This window comes from Schistocerca gregaria, chromosome 8 (assembly GCF_023897955.1).
Source record: "Schistocerca gregaria isolate iqSchGreg1 chromosome 8, iqSchGreg1.2, whole genome shotgun sequence".
Lineage (NCBI taxonomy): Eukaryota > Metazoa > Arthropoda > Insecta > Orthoptera > Acrididae > Schistocerca > Schistocerca gregaria.
In genome coordinates this window covers 421,947,122-421,971,338 of record NC_064927.1, presented here as the reverse complement: position 1 = coordinate 421,971,338, position 24,217 = coordinate 421,947,122, and the positions used below count along the sequence as shown (strand labels likewise).

The 24,217-nt window shown below is 40.5% G+C and overlaps 1 protein-coding gene across 3 annotated transcripts in view; it reads left to right on the top strand.

The window, feature by feature from the left end:
• LOC126284485 (jmjC domain-containing histone demethylation protein 1) overlaps positions 1–24,217 on the top strand; it is a 118,734-nt gene that overhangs the window by 30,956 nt on the left and 63,561 nt on the right. For all 3 annotated transcript variants that reach the window (XM_049983445.1, XM_049983442.1, XM_049983443.1), the window contains exons 9-11: positions 5,414–5,689; positions 11,253–11,414; positions 15,185–15,277. In XM_049983445.1, coding sequence (XP_049839402.1) covers positions 5,414–5,689; positions 11,253–11,414; positions 15,185–15,277 — 531 coding nt within the window. The remainder of the gene's footprint in view (positions 1–5,413; positions 5,690–11,252; positions 11,415–15,184; positions 15,278–24,217) is intronic.

Below are 24,217 nucleotides of genomic sequence, written 5' to 3'. Positions count from 1 at the left end.
CCAGACACATACACATCATGAAATGTAGTATCAAGAATTGGATCTACAATTTCTATTGTAGGAATTATCATATTCATTGTAATTATATGAGAAAGAATGGTTACAAACTGAGCAATTATATTTAGAGCTAATATAAGATGATCAACAGAATGGCTACAAAATAATCCACCTGCAGAACACAGTTACTCAGAATTACCATTAATCTCTAGATTCTAATATGGCAGATTAGTGCAGTTGATTTAAGCTCTACAAATAAAGGTTTGACCTTTTATTAGAAAAATATTCATAATGGCAACATGATCAAATTTATCTCTTCAAGATGGAGCTTCACCATTAAAGTGTATATCTACATCTACATTTATACTCCGCAAACCACCCAACGGTGTGTGGCGGAGGGCACTTTATGTGCCACTGTCATTACCTCCCTTTTCTGTTACAGTCGCGTATGGTTCGCGGGAAGGACGACTGTCTGAAAGCCTCTGTGCGCGCTCGAATCTCTCTAATTTTACATTCGTGATCTCCTCGGGAGGTATAAGTAGAGGGAAGCAATATATTCGATATCTCATCCAGAAACGCCCCCTCTCGAAACCTGGCGAGCAAGCTACACCGCGATGCAGAGCGCCTCTCTTGCAGAGTCTGCCACTTCAGTTTGCTAAACATCTCCGTAACGCTATCACGGTTACCAAATAACCCTGTGACGAAATGTGCCGCTCTTCTTTGGATCTTCTCTATCTCCTCTGTCAACCCGATCTGGTACGGATCCCACACTGATGAGCATCCCCTCGCTCCCAGCTTGAGGCAGTGTTGGCTTCGGTCACACAGCTTGAGGCTGTTGCCAATGGGCATCACTGTGGGGGTCCGGATGGGAGTTTGTCGGGGACGGCCAGCTCGTCCCACGCACCCCCCGATCAGACTACGACTGTGGTTGCCCGGGATACTGCCCGCATTGACGCTGATCCCTCACCTGTGGTAGTGGGAGGTCGTCTCAAGGTGTGGCAGGGGGCGAAAGACATTCCGGAGGGCTGAACGGAAGGCCTCTCCAGTTTGTCTGACGAACCGGTTTAGGCTCTGTCTCAGGCTGATACTGATCTTCCGCCTGAAATGGCTGCTTGTCCTGTTCCAGAGGTTGCCCCTCAGTCTGCAAGATGCGGGCGATCGCAGAGGGTGGGCTTACTGGTAGTTCGGAGCTCCAACGTCAGGCGCGTAATGGGCCCCTTAGGGATATGGCAGCAAGATAGGGGAAGAAAACCAATGTGCACTCCGTGTGCATACCAGGGGGGAGTCATTCCAGATGTGGAAAGGGTCCTTCCGAATGCCATGAAGGGTACAGGGTGCATCCATTTGCAGGTGGTCGCTCATGTCGACACCAATGATGTGTGTCGCTATGGATTGGAGGAAATCCTCTCTGGCTTCCGGCGGCTATCTGATTTGGTGAAGACTGCCAGTCTCACTAGCAGGATGAAAGCAGAGCTCACCATCTGCAGCATTCTCGACAGGACTGACTACGGACCTTTGGTACAGAGCCGAGTGGAGGGTCTGAATCAGAGGCTGAGACGGTTCTGCGACCGCGTGGGCTGCAGATTCCTCGACTTGCGCCATGGGGTGGTGGGGTTTCGGGTTCCACTGGATAGGTCAGGAGTCCACTACACGCAACAAGCGGCTACACGGGTAGCAGGGGTCGTGTGGCATGGGTTGGCCAGTTTTTTAGGTTAGATGGCCTCGGGCAAGTACAGAAAGGGCAACAGCCTCAAAGGGTGCAGGGCAAAGTCAGGACATGCGGGGACCAAGCAGCAATCGGTATTGTAATTGTAAACTGTCGAAGCTGCATTGGTAAAGTACCGGAACTTCAAGTGCTGATAGAAAGCACTGAAACTGAAATCGTTAAAGGTACAGAAAGCTGGCTGAAGCCAGAGATAAATTCTGCGGAAATTTTTACAAAGGCACAGACGGTGTTTAGAAAGGATAGATTGCACGCAACCGGTGGCGGAGTGTTTGTCGCTGTTAGTAGTAGTTTATCCTGTAGTGAAGTAGAAGTGGATAGTTCCTGTGAATTATTATGGATGGAGGTTACACTCAACAACCGAGCTAGGTTAATAATTGGCTCCTTTTACCGACCTCCCGATTCAGCAGCATTAGTGGCAGAACAACTGAGAGAAAATTTGGAATACATTTCACATAAATTTTCTCAGCATGTTATAGTCTTAGGTGGAGATTTAAATTTACCAGATATAGACTGGGACACTCAAATGTTTAGGACGGGTGGTAGGGACAGAGCATCGAGTGACATTACACTGAGTGCACTATCCTAAAATTACCTCGAGCAATTAAACAGAGAACCGACTCGTGGAGATAACATCTTGGACCTACTGATAACAAACAGACCCGAACTTTTCGACTCTGTATGTGCAGAACAGGGAATCAGTGATCATAAGGCCGTTGCAGCATCCCTGAATGTGGAAGTTAATAGGAATATAAAAAAAGGGCGGAAGGTTTACCTGTTTACCAAGAGTAATAGAAGGCAGATTTCAGACTACCTAACAGATCAAAACGAAAATTTCTGTTCCGACACTGACACAATGTTGAGTGGTTATGGAAAAAGTTCAAGGCAATCGTAAAATGCGTTTTAGACAGGTGCGTGCCGAGTAAAACTGTGAGGGACGGGAAAAACCCACCGTGGTTCTACAACAAAGTTAGGAAACTACTTCGAAAGCAAAGAGAGCTTCACTCCAAGTTTAAACGCAGCCAAAACCTCTCAGACAAACAGAAGGTAAACAATGTCAAAGTTAGCGTAAGGAGGGCTATGCGTGAAGCGTTCAGTGAATTCGAAAGTAAAATTCTATGTACCGACTTGACAGAAAATCCTAGGAAGTTCTGGTCTTATGTTAAATCAGTAAGTGGCTCGAAACAGCATATCCAGGCACTCCGGGATGATGATGGCATTGAAACAGAGGATGACATGCGTAAAGCTGAAATACTAAACACCTTTTTCCAAAGCTGTTTCACAGAGGAAGACCACACTGCAGTTCCTTCTCTAAATCCTCGCACAAACGAAAAAATGGCTGACATCGAAATAAGTGTCCAAGGAATAGAAAAGCAACTGGAATCACTCAACAGAGGAAAGTCCACTGGACCTGACGGGATACCAATTCGATTCTACACAGAGTACGCGAAAGAACTTGCCCTCCTTCTAACAGCCGTGTACCGCAAGTCTCTAGAGGAAAGGAAGGCTCCAAATGATTGGAATAGAGCACAGGTAGTCCCAGTCTTCAAGAAGGGTCGTCGAGCAGATGCGCAAAACTAAAGACCTATATCTCTGACGTCGATCTGTTGTAGAATTTTAGAACATGTTTTTTGCTCGAGTATCATGTTGTTTTTGGAAACCCAGAATCTACTCTGTAGGAATCAACATGGATTCCAGAAACAGCGATCGTGTGAGACCCAACTCGCTTTATTTGTTCATGAGACCCAGAAAATATTAGATATAGGCTCCCAGGTAGATGCTATTTTTCTTGACTTCCGGAAGGCGTTCGATACAGTTCCGCACTGTCGCCTGATAAACAAATTAAGAGCCTACGGAATATCAGACCTGATGTGTGCTGGATTGAAGAATTTTTAGCAAACGAGAGACGTCTACAGACATTAAAGTAACCTCTGTCGTGCCACAGCGGAGGTTATGGGACCATTGCTTTTCACAATATATATAAATGACCTAGTAGATAATGTCGGAAGTTCCAAGCGGCTTTTCGCGGATGATGCTGTTGTATACAGGGAAGTTGCAGCATTAGAAAATTGTAGCGAAATGCAGGAAGATCTGCAGCGGATAGGCGCATGGAACTTCCGACATTATCTACTAGGTCATTTATATATATGTGGGAATGGCCAGCAACAAACTGTCCATTCGAGGCAGACAGTGTTTGTTGGTAATGAGGATCCCCCCCCCCCGGTTTGTGTGAGACCTGTCACATACACCCTCCCACCCCTAACTACTCCAGTCCTGTAACCCGGAAGGTGTACACGATCAAAGGCAGAGCCACGTGTGGAAGCACCTACGTGATATACCAGCTGACCTGCCTACACTGTGACGCTTTCTATGTGGGAATGACTAGCAACAAACTGTCCATTCGCATGAATGGACACAGGCAGACAGTGTTTTTTGGTAATGAGGATCACCATGTGGCTAAACATGCCGTGGTGCACGGCCAGCACATCTTGGCACAGTGTTACAACGTCCGGGTTATCTGGATACTTCCCACTAACACCAACCTATCCGAACTCCGGAAATGGGAACTTGCCCTTCAATACATCCTCTCTTCCAGTTACCCACCAGGCCTCAACCTCCGCTGATTTCAAATTGCCACCGCTCATACCTCACCTGTCATTCAACAACATCTTTGCCTGTGTACTTCCGCTTCGACTGACATCTCTGCCCAAACTCTTTGCCTTTACTAATGTCTGCTTGTGTCTGTGTATGTGCAGATGGATATGCGAGTGTATACCTGTCCCTTTTCCCCCCTAAGGTCTTTCCGTTCCCAGGATTGGAATGACTCCTTACCCTCTCCCTTAAAACCCACATCCTTTCGTCTTTCCCTCTTTCCTGATGAAGCAGCCGTTGGTTGCGAAAGCTTGAATTTTGTGTGTGTGTTTGTGTTTGTTAGTGTCTCTATCATCATACCAACACTTTCGTTTGGTAAGTTACCCATCATCCTTGTTTTTAGATAAATATTAATTTTGTGATACACAATTCCTGGCTAGTCTGTACTTTCATGAAAAATATCAATATTGCCAATAGTCACATTTAAAAGTATGTATATGAGCCTAGCTTTCATAACTAATAGTTCCTTCCTTGGGGAGGAGTGGGGGATTTATTCAGAAAAGTCAAAAAGAAAAGACTTGTTGCACAGACCTTCATAACCTTCTCCAATTTACCCTTTACCTCTCGCTCCTCCCAGAGGAAGGAACCACTAGTTAACAAAACATTAGTCTAGCGACAGCACTGATGTTTCTCCTGAAGATAGTTGTCAGCATTTGTATCTCAGTATTCTGAAAGTATTCATTTGCATTTATAATCTTCAATAATCCTTTATTTACACCATCGAAAGTTTATAAATAGCTGGCAATCAATTGGTTTAGTCAGGCACATGGACTGAGTAGTTAGGTGATAGTTGTGTTGCTGGAAGAAACACTTAGTTAGTTCTGGGTAAAGATAAGTTTCTGGAACATAAACAGATGACTTTTTGCCACAAGCATAAAGTATTTGTAGGAGCTATCTTAAAAGAAAGTTACCTAAAAAAGTACACCTTGGCCACACACAACTACTTAGCCTGAAGTAACTACATCCCATTTGAAAAGTGCAAGATATTATTCATTACTCTGTAATTTCATTGTTGGAGTAACACAAGAATTTTGTTAACAGGATCGAATACCTGGGAGAATACCACTGGCACGGAACTCTGGTAACCGTGCATCTTTGGGCGGCCCAGGTCCAAAACACAAGCTGGGTCGTGCATCGTGGGGTGGAAAAGGAGCTGCTGGACAGAATAGTGGACCCCGACGAAGGCGAACAAGGTGTAAACGTTGTGAGGCGTGCCAGCGGTCTGATTGCGGAGAATGTACATTTTGTTTGGATATGGTTAAATTTGGTGGACCTGGCAGAGCCAAGCAGACCTGCATCATGAGGCAATGTCTACAGGTGATACAGTCATGTGTTTGCACTATAAACTCTTTAAGTATGTTTTTAATGATTTTATTTACTATTTACATGTTACTGGCACTCCCACGTCAGGAACTATTGAGATAATAAAATGCAAAGACGTTGTTTGAAGTTCACTGTACTGTTGGTAAGGGCAAAATATCTCCAGCCACCTTTTTGCATCCTGTGTCGGCATCGCATTTTAAGAGCTGCACTAATCGTCCTTAAATCCTCTCTAAATTTGGGATCTACACATTCCTGAACATTGTTGTTTCAAAGATAAGGGTTACTTTTAAGTTGTTTAGCAGTAATACATTATAATTCCAGTTTTACATTCCTCGAATTAACTTTTTTCACCATTTACAACATATTTTAATTGTATCCTTCAGATTTCCTATGTTAACAATGTTAATATGCACCTGTTTTTGCATTAACATGATTATATATTTTCTGCCTTTTGTACTTAATGAAACAATGTTTATGGATAAAAAAAATGTGTAAGTGATGTATAATGATACTACCGTGGTTTCGCCCTCCAAGTAGTATTTACAGTCATTGTACAGTTAACTTTTAGCAATAGTCACTCTTTTTGAACAATTTGTACTGCTAGTACTTTTGCTCTAAATGCTGTAAATTTTGAAATAACTGTATTAGGCGTAGAATTGCTCGCAGCCATTTAGCCACATTCCCACACTGAGTGAGCAGTTGTGTTATTTTAAGATACAGAGTTTCACCATGGAAAAGTTAAAATTGCTAAAATTCCCTGGGCTATTATGCTGTGGTCTTCTGGGATCTGGTAGAGAACCCAACACTTTATCCCTGTCCACGGAGGGCACCTTCTTTGAGAAACAGAACATTAGTGTAATATATAAGACCCACAAAGAAGATTCATGATTGTCTACTCAGCTAGATACGATGTAGTTGTGGATGGGTGTACAAGTATATCACAATGTGAAATGTGGAATAGTGTCTAGAGGAGCACAACGGCAATTGTTGTTGAGGAGAAACTGGTTAATCAACTGTAGTGTAATGCACTTTGCAACCAGTAAGACAAGATTTTATTTGGGAAAATGCAAGTTGTGCCACCCACAATTGGTTCTGCTACAGGTTGTATAGAGAAGTGGTAGAAATTGTTAAGCAAACTGATTACTTTCATCAGTAGGTAGAAAGCTTACAGTTCAACAATATCTGTCTTGTGGTTCAGTGGAATTGCTCAAGTTCTCAGCAGTGGGACAACAAGGATGATGACACCAGTGTCAACAACCACCAATGCTTGCATTCACAACTCGCTTTATGTCCAGCCTCTCTGCACTGTGTTATGCACCTAAACAGTTCAACATTAGTAGTCAGTAGTGAGCCACCATGTGCTCCAGACTGTCCGAGAAGCCATAAATTACTACACGAATTTCGTAAGTCCATTGGAAAGTGCAAAAGAGAGAAAAGTGTGTTTTAATGTGTCCATCAGTTAAAGGAGAGAAAACATCTGTCTTAATTGGCAACTACACTGACAGACACAAAAACCGCAACATCCAATACATGATATGTAATCATTGTGTAATTATCTATTTAATCAAAGTGAAGCACAACAACAATTTTTTGATACAGGACATGTTATTGACGTTGCTTTGTGGACAAACAAAAGAAGTTTTGATTATTTATTGCACTAGCCTCAATTGTTTCCCCCACAACCTGGGAAACACATAACTGAATGTTTTCCCACTTTTGTAGCACTGAAGTGTTCCCCTTACAATCACACGTGTTTGTAGGATCTTTCTCTGATTGTCATAATAAGCTTTCTGGAGTAAACACGCTGTTAAGTCCGGAACAAGCCGTGAAAGCTGTTGCTTTGGTGGAAGATGGTTGCAGCGTGCATTACGTTGCAGAATGTTGACCATTAGACCTTCACGATTTCCAGAGCCAGGAAACTGGAGGCTTGGCTAGGAGACCAGAAACAGGCCCAATAAGATCATTGGAGATAGATGACCACTTCTAACAACTTAAAGTTCTTTGCACCCATCATACCACTACTATTGAAGCATGAAATCAACTCCACCAGATCCAGGGGTCGACGTTAGTGAGATAACCGTTCGAAAAAAAACTGGAAGAAGCTATCGTCAGTCCAGGAGACCTGCTACAGCTCCGGAACTCACCAGAGTGTTGCACAGCTTGACTATGTTTCACAAGGGAACGTCTTGGCTGGACAGTACAACATTGGGATCAAGTGTTGTTCAACGATGAGTCACAATTTGGCCTCCGATCACCTGACGGAAGACAGAGGGTCTGGAGAAGGCCAGGGGAAAGGTATTTCCCTTGCACATTCTCATCCAGCACACCTTTCCGTGTTGGTTCTGTGATTGTGTGGGCAGGAATCAATACAGCTGCAACAATGGATTTGGTCTTTGTGGATCATGGGAGCCTTAATGTACATTGTATGTGGAGGAAATCCTTCTGGAGCGTGTTGGGCCTTTCACTCCATTTCTCGGTGATGATTTTACAGTAATACACAAGCACATGTTGCGAGAGTTGTGCAAGAGTTCTCAGATAAAATAGGGATTCATGCTGTGGGCTGGCCTGCTCGAAGCCCTTATTTAAATCCTATTGAGCATGTTTGGGACTGACTGGGGAGAAGAGCCCGTCGAGAGACCCTACAGGACCTGCGGAACACCCTGCTGGAAGAAAGGGATATTATTAATCAATAGGACACTACCACATTAATCAGGAGCATGCCTGATAGGTTGAATGCCGTCATTGGTGCAACGTGTGGCAATACATGCTTAGGAGCTAACAGAGGTCTCAGAGGTATCCTCCAAGATATGTGAAGTAATGTGTGAAGTGTATAACACCAAAACAGACATGCATTATCTTTATGAGCTTATTCCAAATTTCTGTAAAGTGTGCATCTCTGGCTTAATTTGCTAATTTTTTTTTTATAATTGTTCTCTTTTAATTGTTTGACACTCAAGATGGGACTGTACGCAATGTTCCATCATCGTATAGTGCATTAGTGTCACAAATGTAAAATAAATTTCAAGTTTTGTTAGAAATTGAAGTGTTGCGTTTTTCATGCTGGTCAGTGTATTTTACCTTCTACATCAGTTCCATTCCATGTTAGCAGAAAGATACACTCATGAAATAGCACTAAGAAACTAAAATAGCCCTAACTGAACCTGCGGAGCAGCTAGTTAGAATTGGTTATTTTCTCACAATATCAGTGTTTCATTCAGTGCATGGCAAAAGAAAGATTCCATTCTTGATACGCTGTGAAGCAGGCATTCCAAGTATTCAGTGCACCCAACTCTTTGATGAAGATACACTATGTGATCAAAAGTATCTGGACACTTGGCTGAAAATTACTTGAAAGTTCGTTGCACCCTGCATCACTAATGCTGGAATTCAGTATGGTGTTGGTCCACCCTTAACCCTGATCACAGCTTCCACTCTCGCAGGCATACGTTCAGTCGGGTGCTGGAAGGTTTCTTGCGGAATGGCAGCCCATTCTTCACAAAGTGCTGCATTGAGGAGAGGTATCAATGTCAGTTGGTGATGCCTGGCAAGAAGTCGGCATTTGCTAAACATCCCAGAGGTGTTTCGTAGGATTCAAGTCAGGACTCTGTCCAGGCCAGTCCATTAGAGGGATGCAATCGCCATCCCCGAATTGCTCTTCCACAGTGGGAAGCAAGAACTAGTTTAAAACATCAACATAGGCCTGTGCTTTGATAATTCGATGCAAGACAACAAGGGGTGGAAGCCTCCTTCATGAAAACCATGACCACACCATATCAATACCACCTCCAAATTTTGCTGTTGGGACTACACGTGCTGGCAGATGACGTTCACCGGGCATTCGCCATACCCACACCCTGCCATCGGATTGCCATATTGTGTACCGTGAACGTCACTCCACACAACGTTTTACCACTTTTCAATCGTCCAATGTTTTATGCTCCTTACACCAAACGATGCATTGTTTGGCATCTACCGGCATGATGTGCAGCTTATGAGCAGTCAATCGACCATGAAATCCAAATTTTCGCACCTCCTGCCTAACTGTCGTAATACTTGCAGTTGTTCCTGATGCAGTTTGGAATCACTGTGTGATGGCTTGAATAGATGTCTGCCTATTACACATTAAGACTTTTCAACTGTCGGTCTGTCAGTCAACAGGTGAGGTCGGCCTGTACGCTTTTGTGCTGTACATGTCTCTTCATGTATCCATTTCATTGTCACATTGGAAACAGTGGACCTAGGGATGTTTAGGAGTGTGGAAATCTTGCATACAGACATATCACATAAGTGACACCCAATCACCTGACCATGTTCGAAGTCCGTGAGTTCCAAGAAGTGCCCCATAACTGCTATCTGATTATGTCTATTGACTGCTGAGGTAATTGATGTGGAGTACCTGGAAGTAGGTGGCAGCACAATGCATCCAATATGAAAAATGTATGTTTTGGGGGGTGTCCGGGTGTTTTTGATCACGTAGTGTATAATAATTTAAGTCAGTCCTATCATAAGATATTTCAAGATACATGTATTTAGCAGGTAACAAATATTTACTGGCAATGAGGCTAGATTACTGGCACTAATTTGTTTGTCCACTAAAAACAGTAGAATATTTTTGAAGTTTAGTAAACTGTGTAATTCTCTTCCAGTTGTTCCGAGTGAGGTGGTGATGTAATCATTAAGAACTAGTCTCATATTCAGGGGGAGTGATGTTCAAATCTCCATCCCACCATTTGGATTTATGTTTTGTGTTGTTTAAGTAAGGCGAATTTCAGATTGCGTCCTTTGGAAAGGGCACAGCCAGTTTGCTTACCCATTGTCCAATGTAAGCTTGTGCTCTGGCTCTTATGATCTTGTAAACGTAACGTTGAAAACTATAGTCTTCTGTCATTCTTTTCCTCTAATCCATAGACTGAATTAAATTTTGACAACAGTATATTTTTATATGAATGTGCAGTTTCTGTCCAAAAGAATGGACACCGTGCATTCATGGAATTGATAAGCCTAGCTGGGCAATGGATCATATTTCTTCACGTACGAATGCACAGATACATCTGACCTCCTGCAGGAATCTTAAGAGTAGTGAACAGGATTATAGTGGACAGGGACTGTGGATAGATAGCACTCAGTGGGAGTGTGGATTGGCCTTGAGGCGTGCCGAGATAGTTCGTGCAGCAGCGATAATGCTGTGTCGCGGATGGTGCAGTGGTTACCACACCTGTCTAGTAAGCAGGAGATCCCGAGTTCGAATCGTGGTCCGGCACACACTTTCACTTGTCACTACTAATTCTGCTTAATGGCCTGTTGCAGCTGACAGCAGTGGGCAGCCTTTAATTTACATATAGTATATTTTATCTTCCTAATTAATAAAGATACAGTGCTGTGATAGTTTCTTTCACCTATGTGTTGTGCACATTGACTATAGACATCAGAATAAACAGTTTCCTCTCATTCAGTATGTCATTCATGTGGGAGAAGATTATGCATAGCTAACACTAAATAGAAATCACATAGAGCATAATGTGTATACCTGTTTCGTGAGTACTGTTTTCTTCAACAGCCTATGTTGCCCGTTACGGCTGCATGTGTCATGTGTGCACTGGATGGATGGGGCCAAGCACCTGTTCTTCCTATTCCGAAGACAAATCGTGAAGCACCCAGTTCACTCATGGAATGCTGCATCTGCTACGAGATCATTCACCCCGACTGTATAGCAAAGACAGTATGTAACACATTTGTATTTCTTACAATATTACTTTGAAAGCAATCCTTTCTTAAAGTTTTATCACTTCATATATATCACATTTAAACCTTACCTTTTCGATGGGCTGTTTTAACATTGGATTCTATGTATTTGACTAATTATACTGCTGTTATTATTTGTAACATCACCTGTATTCTGAAACTGTGTGCACGGGTACATGCTCACACACACATTCTTCTCTCTCTCTCTCTCTCTCTCTCTCTCTCTCTCTCTCTCTCTCTCTCTCTCTCTACGAAATAATGTTTGCTGAGTCCACTTGTGTAGATAATTACTTAAGTAAACCGTTTTACAGTGTGAGCCACAAGTTTTTTAGTTGATGGTATTGTAATATTTGTGTTTTCATTTTTAAAAAGATAAGTCTTGGAGTCATAGCCTGATATGATGCTTACTTGTTTGAGAGAAACATTTTTTTATATATTTTTAGTTTTATGTTTGAAGGTCTTTATTGCATAGCAACATTGTGTACATTGACGGCTTATGCTCTCTTTTTTATTCCCAATTACAGTATAACCCCACTCTTTAAGTTCCTGCAATTAACTTTCTCCACCATTTATGACATTTTTATTGCTCCCATCAAATTGTCTATCTTCACAATGTTAATTCACACCAGATTTTGTGTTAACATATTTATAATTTTCCCGTGATTTTCACTTAATGAAAAAGAGTTCATGGAGTAATTGACTTTAAATGATGCTGACATGGTGTTGGCCTTTCCATAGTGTTTACAAACATTATGTGGTGTTTTCTGACAACAGGACACTTAGATATCTTATTACTATATCACTGTAAAAGAACCTTTTAAGACATTCTGATGTATTAACAGCCATCAATGTTTTTCTTAATCATACTTGAGTTACCTAATTCTTACCTAAATAATCATGCACAGTCACAGTCTCTGTAAATGCTACTTGTGCTCTGATTGTCGCACTGTTCTCATATTCTGTGAAAGTGGATGACACTGCTTTCTGTTTCATGGTGAAATGCATGCAGAACACTGTTAATGGCAAGAAACAGGTTTTCTTAATGTTTTTCATAAGATTATGAAGAAAAGTCAGCTTTCATTTTTTTGAGAAACACTATCTACTAAATATAGGAAAAATTAATGATGATGTAAATAAAATAGAAAGAAACTTCCACATGGGAAAAATATATTAAAAACAAAGATTCCAAGACTTACCAAGCGGGAAAGTGCCGGTAGATAGGCATAATGAATAAAACACACACACAGAATTTGAGCTTTCGCAACTGGCGGCTGCTTCATCAGGAAAGAAGGAAGGAAAAGGAAAGATGAAAGGATGTGGGTTTTAAGGGCGAGGGTAAGGAGTCATTCCAATCCTGGGAGCGGAAAGACTTACCTTAGGGGGAAAAAAGGATAGGTATATACTCGCGCACGCACGCACGCACGCACGCACACGCACACACACACACACACACACACACACACACACACACACACACACACGTCCATACATACATACACAGACACAAGCAGACATTCAGAATCTGATTGCCTAATCCCACAACTTTTTCAGTCATAAATAGCCTTTTAACTGTGTAGGAAGTCTCTTGAATTCATTTAGTGAAGCTTCTGTAAGACAATCTTGTAGATAATTGTTGTTACTGATACTATTCAAGTTAACGGATTGATGTACCATGGAACCTTGCTATAACAACATTCAAAGAGCCTTGAAAGTTATTTTGTTGTAAACAAGTGCAATTGAGATTCAGCTTTTCAGTCTTGTGGTGGCAAATGTAAGAGAACAAATTTATTTAGCATTGTTTTATTTTATACAGTATTCATTCTGAAGCTGACATGAATACATACACTATATACAGCAGTATGCTGAGTACTCACCAAACATCTTTACTTAGGTGTGAAGTAGTCAAGTCATTTTACTGTGCTATCTATTTGCCCAGTACACATTTCTTAAATTATGTTCTATGTTCATTACTGCATTTGCAATTTCATTGCTCCCTCCCATAGCTTCATAGAACAGGTTCACAATTGTAATGGCTCCTAAACCATCACTCACAGTAGGGACAGGCACTTTATTTCTTTCTTCTTCTTCATCTCCCTCACTATGGCCACGATTCTTTACTTCATTTGCAATTTCTTCAGTTTTTGCTTCAGTTGTTACAAAGTCATCATCTATTGTTGCATACATTTCATAGTCACAGAGATTGAGAATATCGTAGTTGATTTCTGATCGTGGCAGATCATGTGTCATCAAATGTGTCTTCAGTTTCAGTGACATTTATTCCTTCACTTGTAATTACCGCATGACGGAAACAGTTCTTGATGGTTTGGGCTGCGACATGACTCCAAGCTTTGGTAATACATTTGTTCGCACCCGTGAGTGTAATAGACTAATTCTCAGTGCATTGTAGCTGCAATAAGCTTGCTGTATTTGCAGGAAGAAAAACAAGCAGGATGTGCTGGACAGTTGACAACAAGAACAAATATTTTCCTTTACTGACTTCTAAGTTTCCGATTCCAACGCCTTATTTCAACTCAGATTTCAGGGGTCATCCAAGATTTTCTACTAGCATCGTAGTGCACTGGCAGCTTTTTTTTTTTACACACTTAAAGCACCTAGGATTTTTGATTTACCTATCACAAGCAAGTTTTTCTTCCTAGTTTTATCGGTGATAGCGCAAACCAGAACTGTTATTCATTTGTTAGACAACTTGCCATAGAGACATTTTTTGCCCTTGAATTTCAGAAGTTTGTCAGGTGTCAATTTAAAGAAAAAGTGAGTCACCTCTGCATTAAAGATGTCACAGTCAGCATATCCTTCACAAATTATGTAAGCCACATGGTAATCAGCCATTATTAGATTGTTTCAATATTCATGCTGTTGGCTTCACTGCTCACTTTGCTACAAATAATGCAGTGACGTGCCTGAATCTGTCAATCCAGCCATTGCTGTACAAAAATTCATCTTTTAATTTCTTGGCAAATTCTGCTTTCACCATAAGGATAGGTCCACTAATGAGTGAATTCATGCTTCACTGTTGCTTAAACCACTTAAGCAGCACTTCATCCATGTCACCCCATTAGCTTTTTGTAACTGCTTAATTTTACATCCCTTTTGTTCACACATAGTAAAATTCTATCCTTGTTCCTCCAAATCATTTGGACTGTGGAATGTAAAAGGCAAAATTGATGAAAAACATCAACCTTTTTAGCTCTATTCTCAATGTCATGATTGAGTTTCACTTTTTCTTCCACCGTTAAAACTGCTCTTGAACTGGCCATGGTGTTCTAAAATGTGTGCATATAGTAACAAATTGTTATGGAAACTGACAACACATGTACTGTTGATGAAGTCTGTCACCACTGCTGTACTATGAATGCACAAGGGTAACAACAAGGTGAAGATTCTATAGTTCACCTCAGGCTACTGATGGAAAAGCAGAGAAGGTTTCAATATTACAGCAACAGACTTCATTTTACAGTACACTGGTTCTTGGAAAATCTTGTTGCTAACTCAGGCCGAAAATGGTGTTATATACAAGGTCCACTCATTTACACTTGTCATATTAAGCAACATTGAGAAGAATGTTCCTTACGAGGAATATAGTTGTAGCACAGAAATCATGACATTATAGCTGATTTGTTGCTGTAACTGATGTTTTTATAGAAGAGTTCAACTGTATTTTTTTACTTAAATTGCAGAGAAATTACATTCTTACTTAGTTTTATTGCAATTCTTATGTGTTCACAGATACCAGATACAGAAGGTATTGTTAATGAAGATCTTCCAAACAGCTGGGAATGTCCGAAATGCTGTAAGGAAGGGAAGAATGTTGAATATAGGGTAAGTATGGAAAGATTCATGTATTCATTGATTTTGCTATAGTGCTAGTTTTCTTAGAAATTAAATTATTATTCTGCAGTGTACATCGGTGTAAGGACAAGTTTTGTATTTCGGTATTTGACAAACTGCAAAATGAATTGAGTTTGGTATGGTAAAGTTTTTTATTTGCAGTAATTATGTACAAGTTATGTGTAGGTCTTCACATTATTGCATAAATGATACGTAAATCTGCCATGCAGGGGTTTTCTATGATGTCTTAGAAGATACTTGTTAGTCAGCTCAACCAATTACAGTGTTCTGCAACTCCTTGTAAACGTTGGTAAGCTGCACGCTGCACTCGTCGATTTATTTCTCAAAACAGTTGAAAAGAACTTCGATCTGATATTAAAAACAAAGATTCCAAGACTTACCAAGCGTGAAAGCGCCGGTAGATAGGCACAATAGGCACAAAAAAAACCACACACACACACACACACACACACAAAATTTCGACCTTTGGCAACCGGCGGTTGCTTCGTCAGGAAAGAGGGAAGGAGAGGGGAAGAGGAAAGGATGTGGGTTTTAAGGGATAGGGTAAGGAGTCATTCCAATCCCGGGAGTGGAAAGACTTACTTTAGGGAGAAAAAAGGATAGGTACACACTCGCGCACACACACACACACACACACACACACACACACACACACACACACACATAGACACAAGCAGACATATTTCAAGGCAACGAGTTTGGACAGAGATGTCAATCGAGGCAGAAGTGCAGAGGCAAAGATGATGTTGAATGACAGGTGAGGTATGAGTGGCGGCGGAGATTGAGGCCTGGTGGATAACGGGAAGAGAGGATATATTGAAGGGCAAGTTCACATCTCCGGAATTCGGATACGTTGGTGTTAGTGGGAAGTATCCAGATAACCTAGACGTTGTAACACTGTGCCAAGATGTGCTGGCCGTGCACCAAGGCATGTTTAGCTACAGGGTGATCCTCATTACCAACAAACACTGTCTGCCTGTGTCCATTCATGCGAATGGACAGTTTGTTGCTGGTCATTCCCACATAGAGAGCATCACAGTGTAGGCAGGTCAGTTGGTAAATCACGTGAGTGCTTTCACACGTGGCTCTGCCATTGATCGTGTACACCTTCCGGGTTACAGGACTGGAGTAGGTGGTGGTGGGAGGGTGCATAGGACAGGTTTTACACCAGCGGCGGTTGCAAGGGTAGGAGCCAGAGGGTAGGGAAGGTGGTTTGGGGATTTCATAGGGATGAACCAAGAGGTTACGAAGGTTAGGTGGACGGCGGAAAGACACTCTTGGTGGAGTGGGGAGGATTTCATGAAGGATGGATCTCATTTCGGGGCAAGATTTTAGGAAGTCGTATCCCTGCTGGAGAGCCACATTCAAGGTCTGATCCAGTCCCGGGAAGTATTCTGTCACAAGTGGGGCACTTTTGGAGTTCTTCTGTGAGAGGTTCTGGGTTTGAGGGGATGAGGAAGTGGCTCTGGTTATCTGCTTCTGTACCAGGTCGGGAGGGTAGTGTAGTCTCTTCAATTTTAATCTACAGTACATAACCAATAAATTATGGTCAGAGTCCACATCTGCCCCTGGAAAGGTCTTACAATTTAAAACCTGGTTCCTGAATTTCTGCCTTACCATTATATAATCTGTCTGAAATCATGCAGTGTCTCCAGGCCTCTACCACGTATACAACCACCTTCCATGATTCTTAAACCAAATTTTAGCTGTGATTAAGTTATGCTCTGTGCAAAATTCTACCAGGTGGCTGCTTCTTTCATTCCTTGCCCCCAGTTCATATTCATGTACTACTTTCCCTTTCCTTACTATCGATTAATACTGCAGCAATAAAACATAATGATCTAATGACCCCAAATTAAAAACTTCAGTTCCAAAGCAAATGTACCATTTACAATAACAAAACGTAGCGCAGACACAAGTGACTACTGACAGCAGAGTGTGTCCGACACTGAAGAACGGAGACTATGGATCCATGGGGTTTGGCATTGTCATGGTGTAATCTGATGAGCTGATCCTGAAGCTGTGGTCTGTGGGTCTTGATGGCACGTCACAGCTTGTCCAATGATAAACAGTAATAGTCCCGGTTAATTGTGGAACCAGGTTCCAAAATAGTCCATGAAAATAACACCACACTGATCCCAGAAGGAGGAGGCAATCACCTTTTGGCCTGCTGTTGGTAAAAGTCTTAGTTTCTTCTTCCGAGGGAACACTTGTGACGCCACTCCATGGATTGTGTTTTGCTCTCAGGTTCAGACAAAAGCAACTGTGTTTCATCCTGGGTAATGACTCAGTCAAAACACTGTTTCCACTTTTCAGTAAAGGTCTTCGTGAGACCCTCGCACACATTCTTTCTCATCATTTTTGTTTCTCGTGTCAGTAATCTAGGCACCCAACGTGCACAGATTTTTCTGTACCGTAGTGACTGTACCAGTGAAACCACACTACTCAGTGACAAACGAGTCATTTCAGCAAGCTGATGTGTTGTCACACATCTGTCATTTTCTATGATTTGATCCTTATTCACACTCGCTCACTGCCGTCGGTGGTCTACCGCATTGTGGATTGTCCAGTGGAGAGAAATCACCTTCTTTGAACCTCTGCAACCACCACTGGATACTGCTGCGATCCACTGTGTCCTCCTCATAAACGGGGAGCAACTTCCTGTGAATTGATGTGGCAGAGTCATCGCCAGTCTTGAAGAGGAACTTCATCACCGACCATTGTCGCAACCTTACAACTACTTCATGGTCCATTATGGCTAACCTGTAAATAAAAGAAAATACTTCTATATACCAACTTATAGCTAAGTGTTCCAAGTACGTTCACAAAAAATGTAATTCTCCTCCTGTAAAAAATAAAAAAATAGACTACTGTGCAAAACTTTTTGAATGTCCTTTGTAGAAGGTCTAGGCATCACAATTCCAATGCCAGAGATCGCCTATTATTACGCATTGTAAGACTAAGTGATATGATGAGTGAAATTCCTGTTTATTGAAAAGCCTTCATTGCTTGGCATGAAATAACAAAGCACAGACTGCAGGCTATATATTCATGCCTGAATGATACTGGAATATCTCCTAAAGACGGGAGAGGCATGCTTGCTAACAGACCTTGGGAACTATCCAAAGAAAGGAGGCAGCTGTTATAAGCCACATAGAGGCATTTAAGGGAAGAGAGACCCACTATGACAAGGGAGAGAGACAGAAAGAGTATACCTTCAAGAAGACTATGAACAAAAAAAAAAGTCATGAGTTATACAAAGAAAAATACCATGCACTTCCTATTGCATATGGGACATATTGGAAAATGTTTATCAGTGGGGACCAGTGTACTGATACCTGCTTAATATGTGGCAAAGGAGAAGCAGCAGTAAAAGGTTTGAATGAATGCAAAGCTTTAATAAAATATCTCTGAAAAAGAAAAGTTAGAAATTAAAAATCAATTTAAGTGCTTTGCATGAATGACCAGACCAGGTTCATAAGCTGTTACATTGTATTCGAGAAAGTGAAAGGCAGTGCAAGTCATAAGATAGATGAAAATGAAGCTGTGTGCATGGACTAAACCTACCCTTGTCAAGTATCGCACTAATGATGTTTGTTACAAGCATCAATTATGGTTTTACAGTTTCAACATTCATCAAATGTCTGAGAGTGACGCAGTATTTTATACTTATGCGGAAGATGTAGGGAGTAAATGGTAAAATGAGTTTTAGTTTTTTGCTCAGTTAGGTGAGTGAAATCCATGGACCAAAAGTAAGTGTTCTTGTAACGTACTGTGATTCACGCTCAGGACAGAAAAGATTAGATAGTACCAAAATAGTATATTCAATAAGAGGAGACTTTTTGCATGGAATATAGTAAAAACTTAGGTTTGATAAAACAGAAAACTATTGCAGAGTTACCAAAAGACTGGATTTAGGCTTGTGAAACCTCAAGAGTGAGTCCAAGGCTTTGACAAAGTTATTCGTGTTTAGCAAGAAAATAAGGTTCAACAACGTTTTTAAAATCTTTTCACAAAGAACATATGAGAAGCTGTGGTTGTGAAGGAAGATATGTTGTTCAACTATGGAACTACTTACAATGGAACCTGGACACCAGTAGATTTGGAACGTTGTTGTAGTCTTATTAAAGTTCACATCTAGCCTGAGTTTCAATTGCAGGAACCTGATGAATTCTTATGGCCTCATGGACATAAAGTGTGTTTTGTAATGTGATCCTTTTATAAGTTAAATCAAGACTAGGGAGTGTACTTTTAGAACCCCCACCAATATCTTACGAAAAATATGCAGACCTTCAGAAGCTCAAACAGATTTGCAGTCAAGACACACACAAATCTCTGTTCCAGTATACCACATAACGAACCAAGCTTCAAGACCAACAAAAAGAAACTTCCAAAGCTAAACAACACATAGAAGGGACGAAAGCATACCAAAAAGTGATGGACACATTGCATTCTTTTTGTGTCAAAGATGTATGTTCTTTGCACGTATTGTCTTTATTCATATAATTTCGTTATTTTTTTTCTTTTGTGTTTCCCCTGTAATTGTCAAATTGTGCATCACAGTTATATTGCACACACTCTATTGGACTGTTTTAGGTAGTTTCTTGTAATCTTAAAACTTCAGATTTCCTTTCCTGAGTAATTTACTAATTTTTTCTGTATGCTCTTCATATTTGAAAGCTTAGCTTTTCTTGTAGCTTTACTTGTATGAATATTAATTTAAACCATTCACACAGAAAAAATACTTTCCCCCAGGGCACAGTGTATTTTTAACTGGGAAATCTGGGAAAACTCCAAGAATTGTTTTTCCTTGTCTGCATATACGCCCTGTAGTGGGAAGTGTGTGCACCGCTTGTCAGACACAAATGGTTTAGGTGCTGCCTTAATAGTAATTGTTTCAAATCATTTTAATAAGAAAATTTCAGAGGACAGTGGTGTAGTACAGATACAAGGTGAGATCCTTTGGCGAAGTATAAATTGTTGTTTATAGGCATAGAGTGTGTGTGTGTGGGTGTGAGAGAGAGAGAGAGAGAGAGAGAGAGAGAGAGAGAGAGAGAGAGAGAGAGAGAGAGAGAGTATTATGATTTGTGATTCAGAAAATGGAACCCCAGAAAGAATCAGTGTTCTGTTTTTGATGATCCTCTGAGTACCATTCACGTTAACTACAGAAAGCAAATTACAACTCCCTGTGACAGGATCTTCTCATGAAATTTCAGCCACCAGTTATCTCCTCTGGTTGCGAAAATATTCTGTTGGCACCCACCTACATAGGGAGAAGTAGTCATCATGATAAAATAAGAGAAATCAGGGCTCACACAGAAAAATTTAAGTGCTCGTTTTTCCTGCGTGCCGATGGAGAGTGGAACAGTTGAGAGACAGCTTGAATGTGTTTCATTTAACCCTCTGCCAGACACTTTATTTTGAAGTGCAGAGTAATCTTGTAGATGTACCTCCTGTATTTAAAGATTTGTGTAACTAAGTATGTTAGAGTTTGGTTTTGTAAGTGCTAGACTGCAAACCCACAGATGTGGGGTACAATACCTTGCAGGTCCTAGGATTTCTTCTGCCACTCACGACTTCTTTCACTTCTGGCAATGATTTGTTAATGTGAAAATGCCAAATTACACTGTGGTTCAAATTTCACATTTAACAGTATATCTCTCATATCTGACTTGATAACTCAGCTGAAAATTTTTAGGAACACAAGGGGGAAACAAACTGCAATAAGACAGTGCCTAGTAAAACAAGATTCACATTGGGATCAGCTTTATGTCAGAGAGAAAATGTTCTGAACGAGAGTTTAGCGAAAATTTTTCTCCGTTTGAAAATCTTTGCACACGCCTCTTTAGTACATAACATTCTGCACAGAAATTAGTCATCTTAGATTTAAAAATCTAGTCAATTGTGCTTTATGTCTGACTATATCACTTTTAGGCTTAAGAATAATACAAATATAAAGATGACATGATATGTACATTCTTCCGCATTTGCTGTTTTCTCATCTAGTTTCGTAGTTTATTAGGCAGACAGGATTTAAATGAGATAACAGCAAACACGAAACAATACATGGCAAAATGTTTATGTTTATATTATTCTTATGGTGAAGAGAATACTGCATGTGATAACAATTCATAAAAAGTTCCTATTAGCAACCATCTCTTCTCACAGGTAGGAAAAAATTCAGAATGTAGAGCTGGCCATATTGACAAACATCTCGAACAGTCTTGCGAGTCGGATTTTCGTATTACATTGAAATGCTGTTACATTCGAAGATGAACAATACGGAATTTGTATTTACTTCGTTGGATAATGTATGAAAATGCAGTGGTCAAAACTCGGGGCGGAGAAAAAAAGCTCGTCTTCCACTTTTTTAAAAATTTATTTACTGGCACAGAGGTTTTGGCGCCAGTATTTATCTTTGTGCCTGCAAAGCATGCCTGTGTAGCGCTACATATATTCGACGGCAGAAGTTAGTTGTGGCGGCACATACTAACATTTTTCAGAACTTACGCTTACTTTGCACTCGATTCTAAGCCGCAGGCGGTTGTTTGGATTTCAAAAATAAAAAAAAAGTGCGGCTTAGATTCAAGTAAATACAGTAGTCACAGTGTAAGCCAAAAAAATAATTTTCATGATCTTGCTTTCCTTTCCAGTGTTCACAGTGGAATCATATACTTTGGTGATAAGATGTTCAGCAAGCTCCTGTTTACCATAAAGCAAGGAACTAGGAATCCTTATCAACTGAAAAGAAAATTAAGAACATACCTCATCAACTACCCTTTCTACAATTATCAGAATATCTAAATCCAGATAGAAAATTGCTGTTAGCTACATGGCATTTAACAATTTTTGTTAGAGCTCTACGGCAATTGATAATGTATTATAAATAGAACTCAGTATTTATAGAGAGAAAAAACTTCTCTGAAAAATACCATTGCAGTTAGGAAAATTTTAAACTACTAATAGCAGGTAAAAACGGCTGCTATATAATGGGTAAAACTGAACAGGGAACACCTTTTTTTCGAAGGAAAGGCTTTCTTATTAATTTACTCAGTTAATTTTAGATGGCATAAATGTGAATAACATTAGGGAGAATAGGGTTAGTTCATTGTTAATACTGTATACAAATTACCTTTCTGATGTCTTTGTGTCTTGTTAATTATACCTAGATTTGTTCCACATCCCTGAAGATTCTCATTCTTGACTTAATCTATAGATCAGAATAATGAACGAAAAAGCTTAGATTTCATTGTATCCTGGAGATAGTCTCAGGTGCTTTAACAGAAATGTATGAGTATCAGAAATGGCAGAGCATGTAGCTGATATTAAAGCCTTACTAATTACATATTTTTATAGTCATAGTTTAGCTGTGGGATAGCTACTATCAGTTACTGTCTTAAAGACCTTATCATAAACCACACATAGACGTTTGCTGTCTGGACTTTGGACTTGGACCAGTGCCGCCTTGTGGCAGTTGCTGTATGTGATAGAAGAACCTAACTTGAATGAACGGTGCTCTCTTCACAAAATGATGCATTGGAGTAGTCTGTACTACTTATGACTTTTTAAAATCTTTCCAGTTTTTCTTATTCTGTTACAAATAGCATTCGTACCTTTAAAAATTTTCTTTTGGCATTTTGCCATGTTAAAATATGTTGTTGTCAGTTCTTTCGTTCACTTTTTATGTCCAGTCACTTAACAACAACTCAAAACATGCAGATGCAATAAATTAACATTTGATGCACTCTATTCCGAGGAATATCTGAATATTTGTTTGGTTAATCTGTTCCGAGTCACGGTGTAAAAATTCCCAAGGATTGTCATCCTCCAGTAAGCAGTTACTTCTCCATATTTAATTTTGAAGAATGCCATAACCAATGCATTTGGGTAACAAGTGAAATTTTCCCACTCACAGTGAAACCCCTACTTTTTCATACGGCCCAGACCTTATAAGTGAAGGAAATTAAATGAACAATCCAATGTTTATATAATAATTTGTGATAATGAGTTTCATCAGTTCTTAAAAAATCAAAGATGTGTAACACTAAGCAAAAACTCGCCAAAAATTGCCAACGTAGGCTGCTCCATTTGCCCTGTGTGCCACCACAATTAACAAGATAAGTTCAGTGAGCAGTTGTGCGAAGGCTTGTTTGTCTTTGTTGCAGTCCTCAGTGGTGTTTAATGTGTTGTGATGGCTGACAGAGTGCTATAAATGTAATAGATTGCTGGGACAGAGAAACACTGATATCGCGTCAGGCTAACTTCATTTCATATTCATAGGTATAAATAAGTGCCACGTGTGAAGGAAAACTTGTATGTGAATATGTGCTTTCACGAAACGTGCAAATGCCGAGTTTGAACTGCAAATGGCACACATTGGCAATACTGCAGAATCCTGTTAGGTGATATAATTCACCAGCCAGTAAGAGCTGACCAGCCAGAAATGGCCAATTTTTCTTCATTCTGACAGAGCATGTTCTCAGAGATTCAGTGTTTGAATTTAAGAGGTTGAAGACCAATATTGTTGCTGAATATAGTGTCAGAAACACATGCAGAAGGACAAGACTGAGTTACAAGTGGCACTGGAAAAGGTGGCTGTTGCACCCCTTCGTCACTTATTGACTTAGTCCGGAACACTTCTCATTGATTGTCCTGTTTTTCCATTGCTGCAGCAACCTAGCAATAGTTGTATCATAATTGCGAGGTGAAGCTAAACATTGCAATTTGTGTTGATAATGCTGATCGTGGATTATGTCAGCATTTCCTCTCTCATCTACCCTCTCCTCAACAGCCTAAAATATTCCCTACCTCCACCACCAACTGCAGTGCGAATCGTGTCTTTTGTGCCACTTATAATCATTAGGTCACATCAAATGTCAGAAGGAAGAAAATGGGTCGATGTCAAGCAAG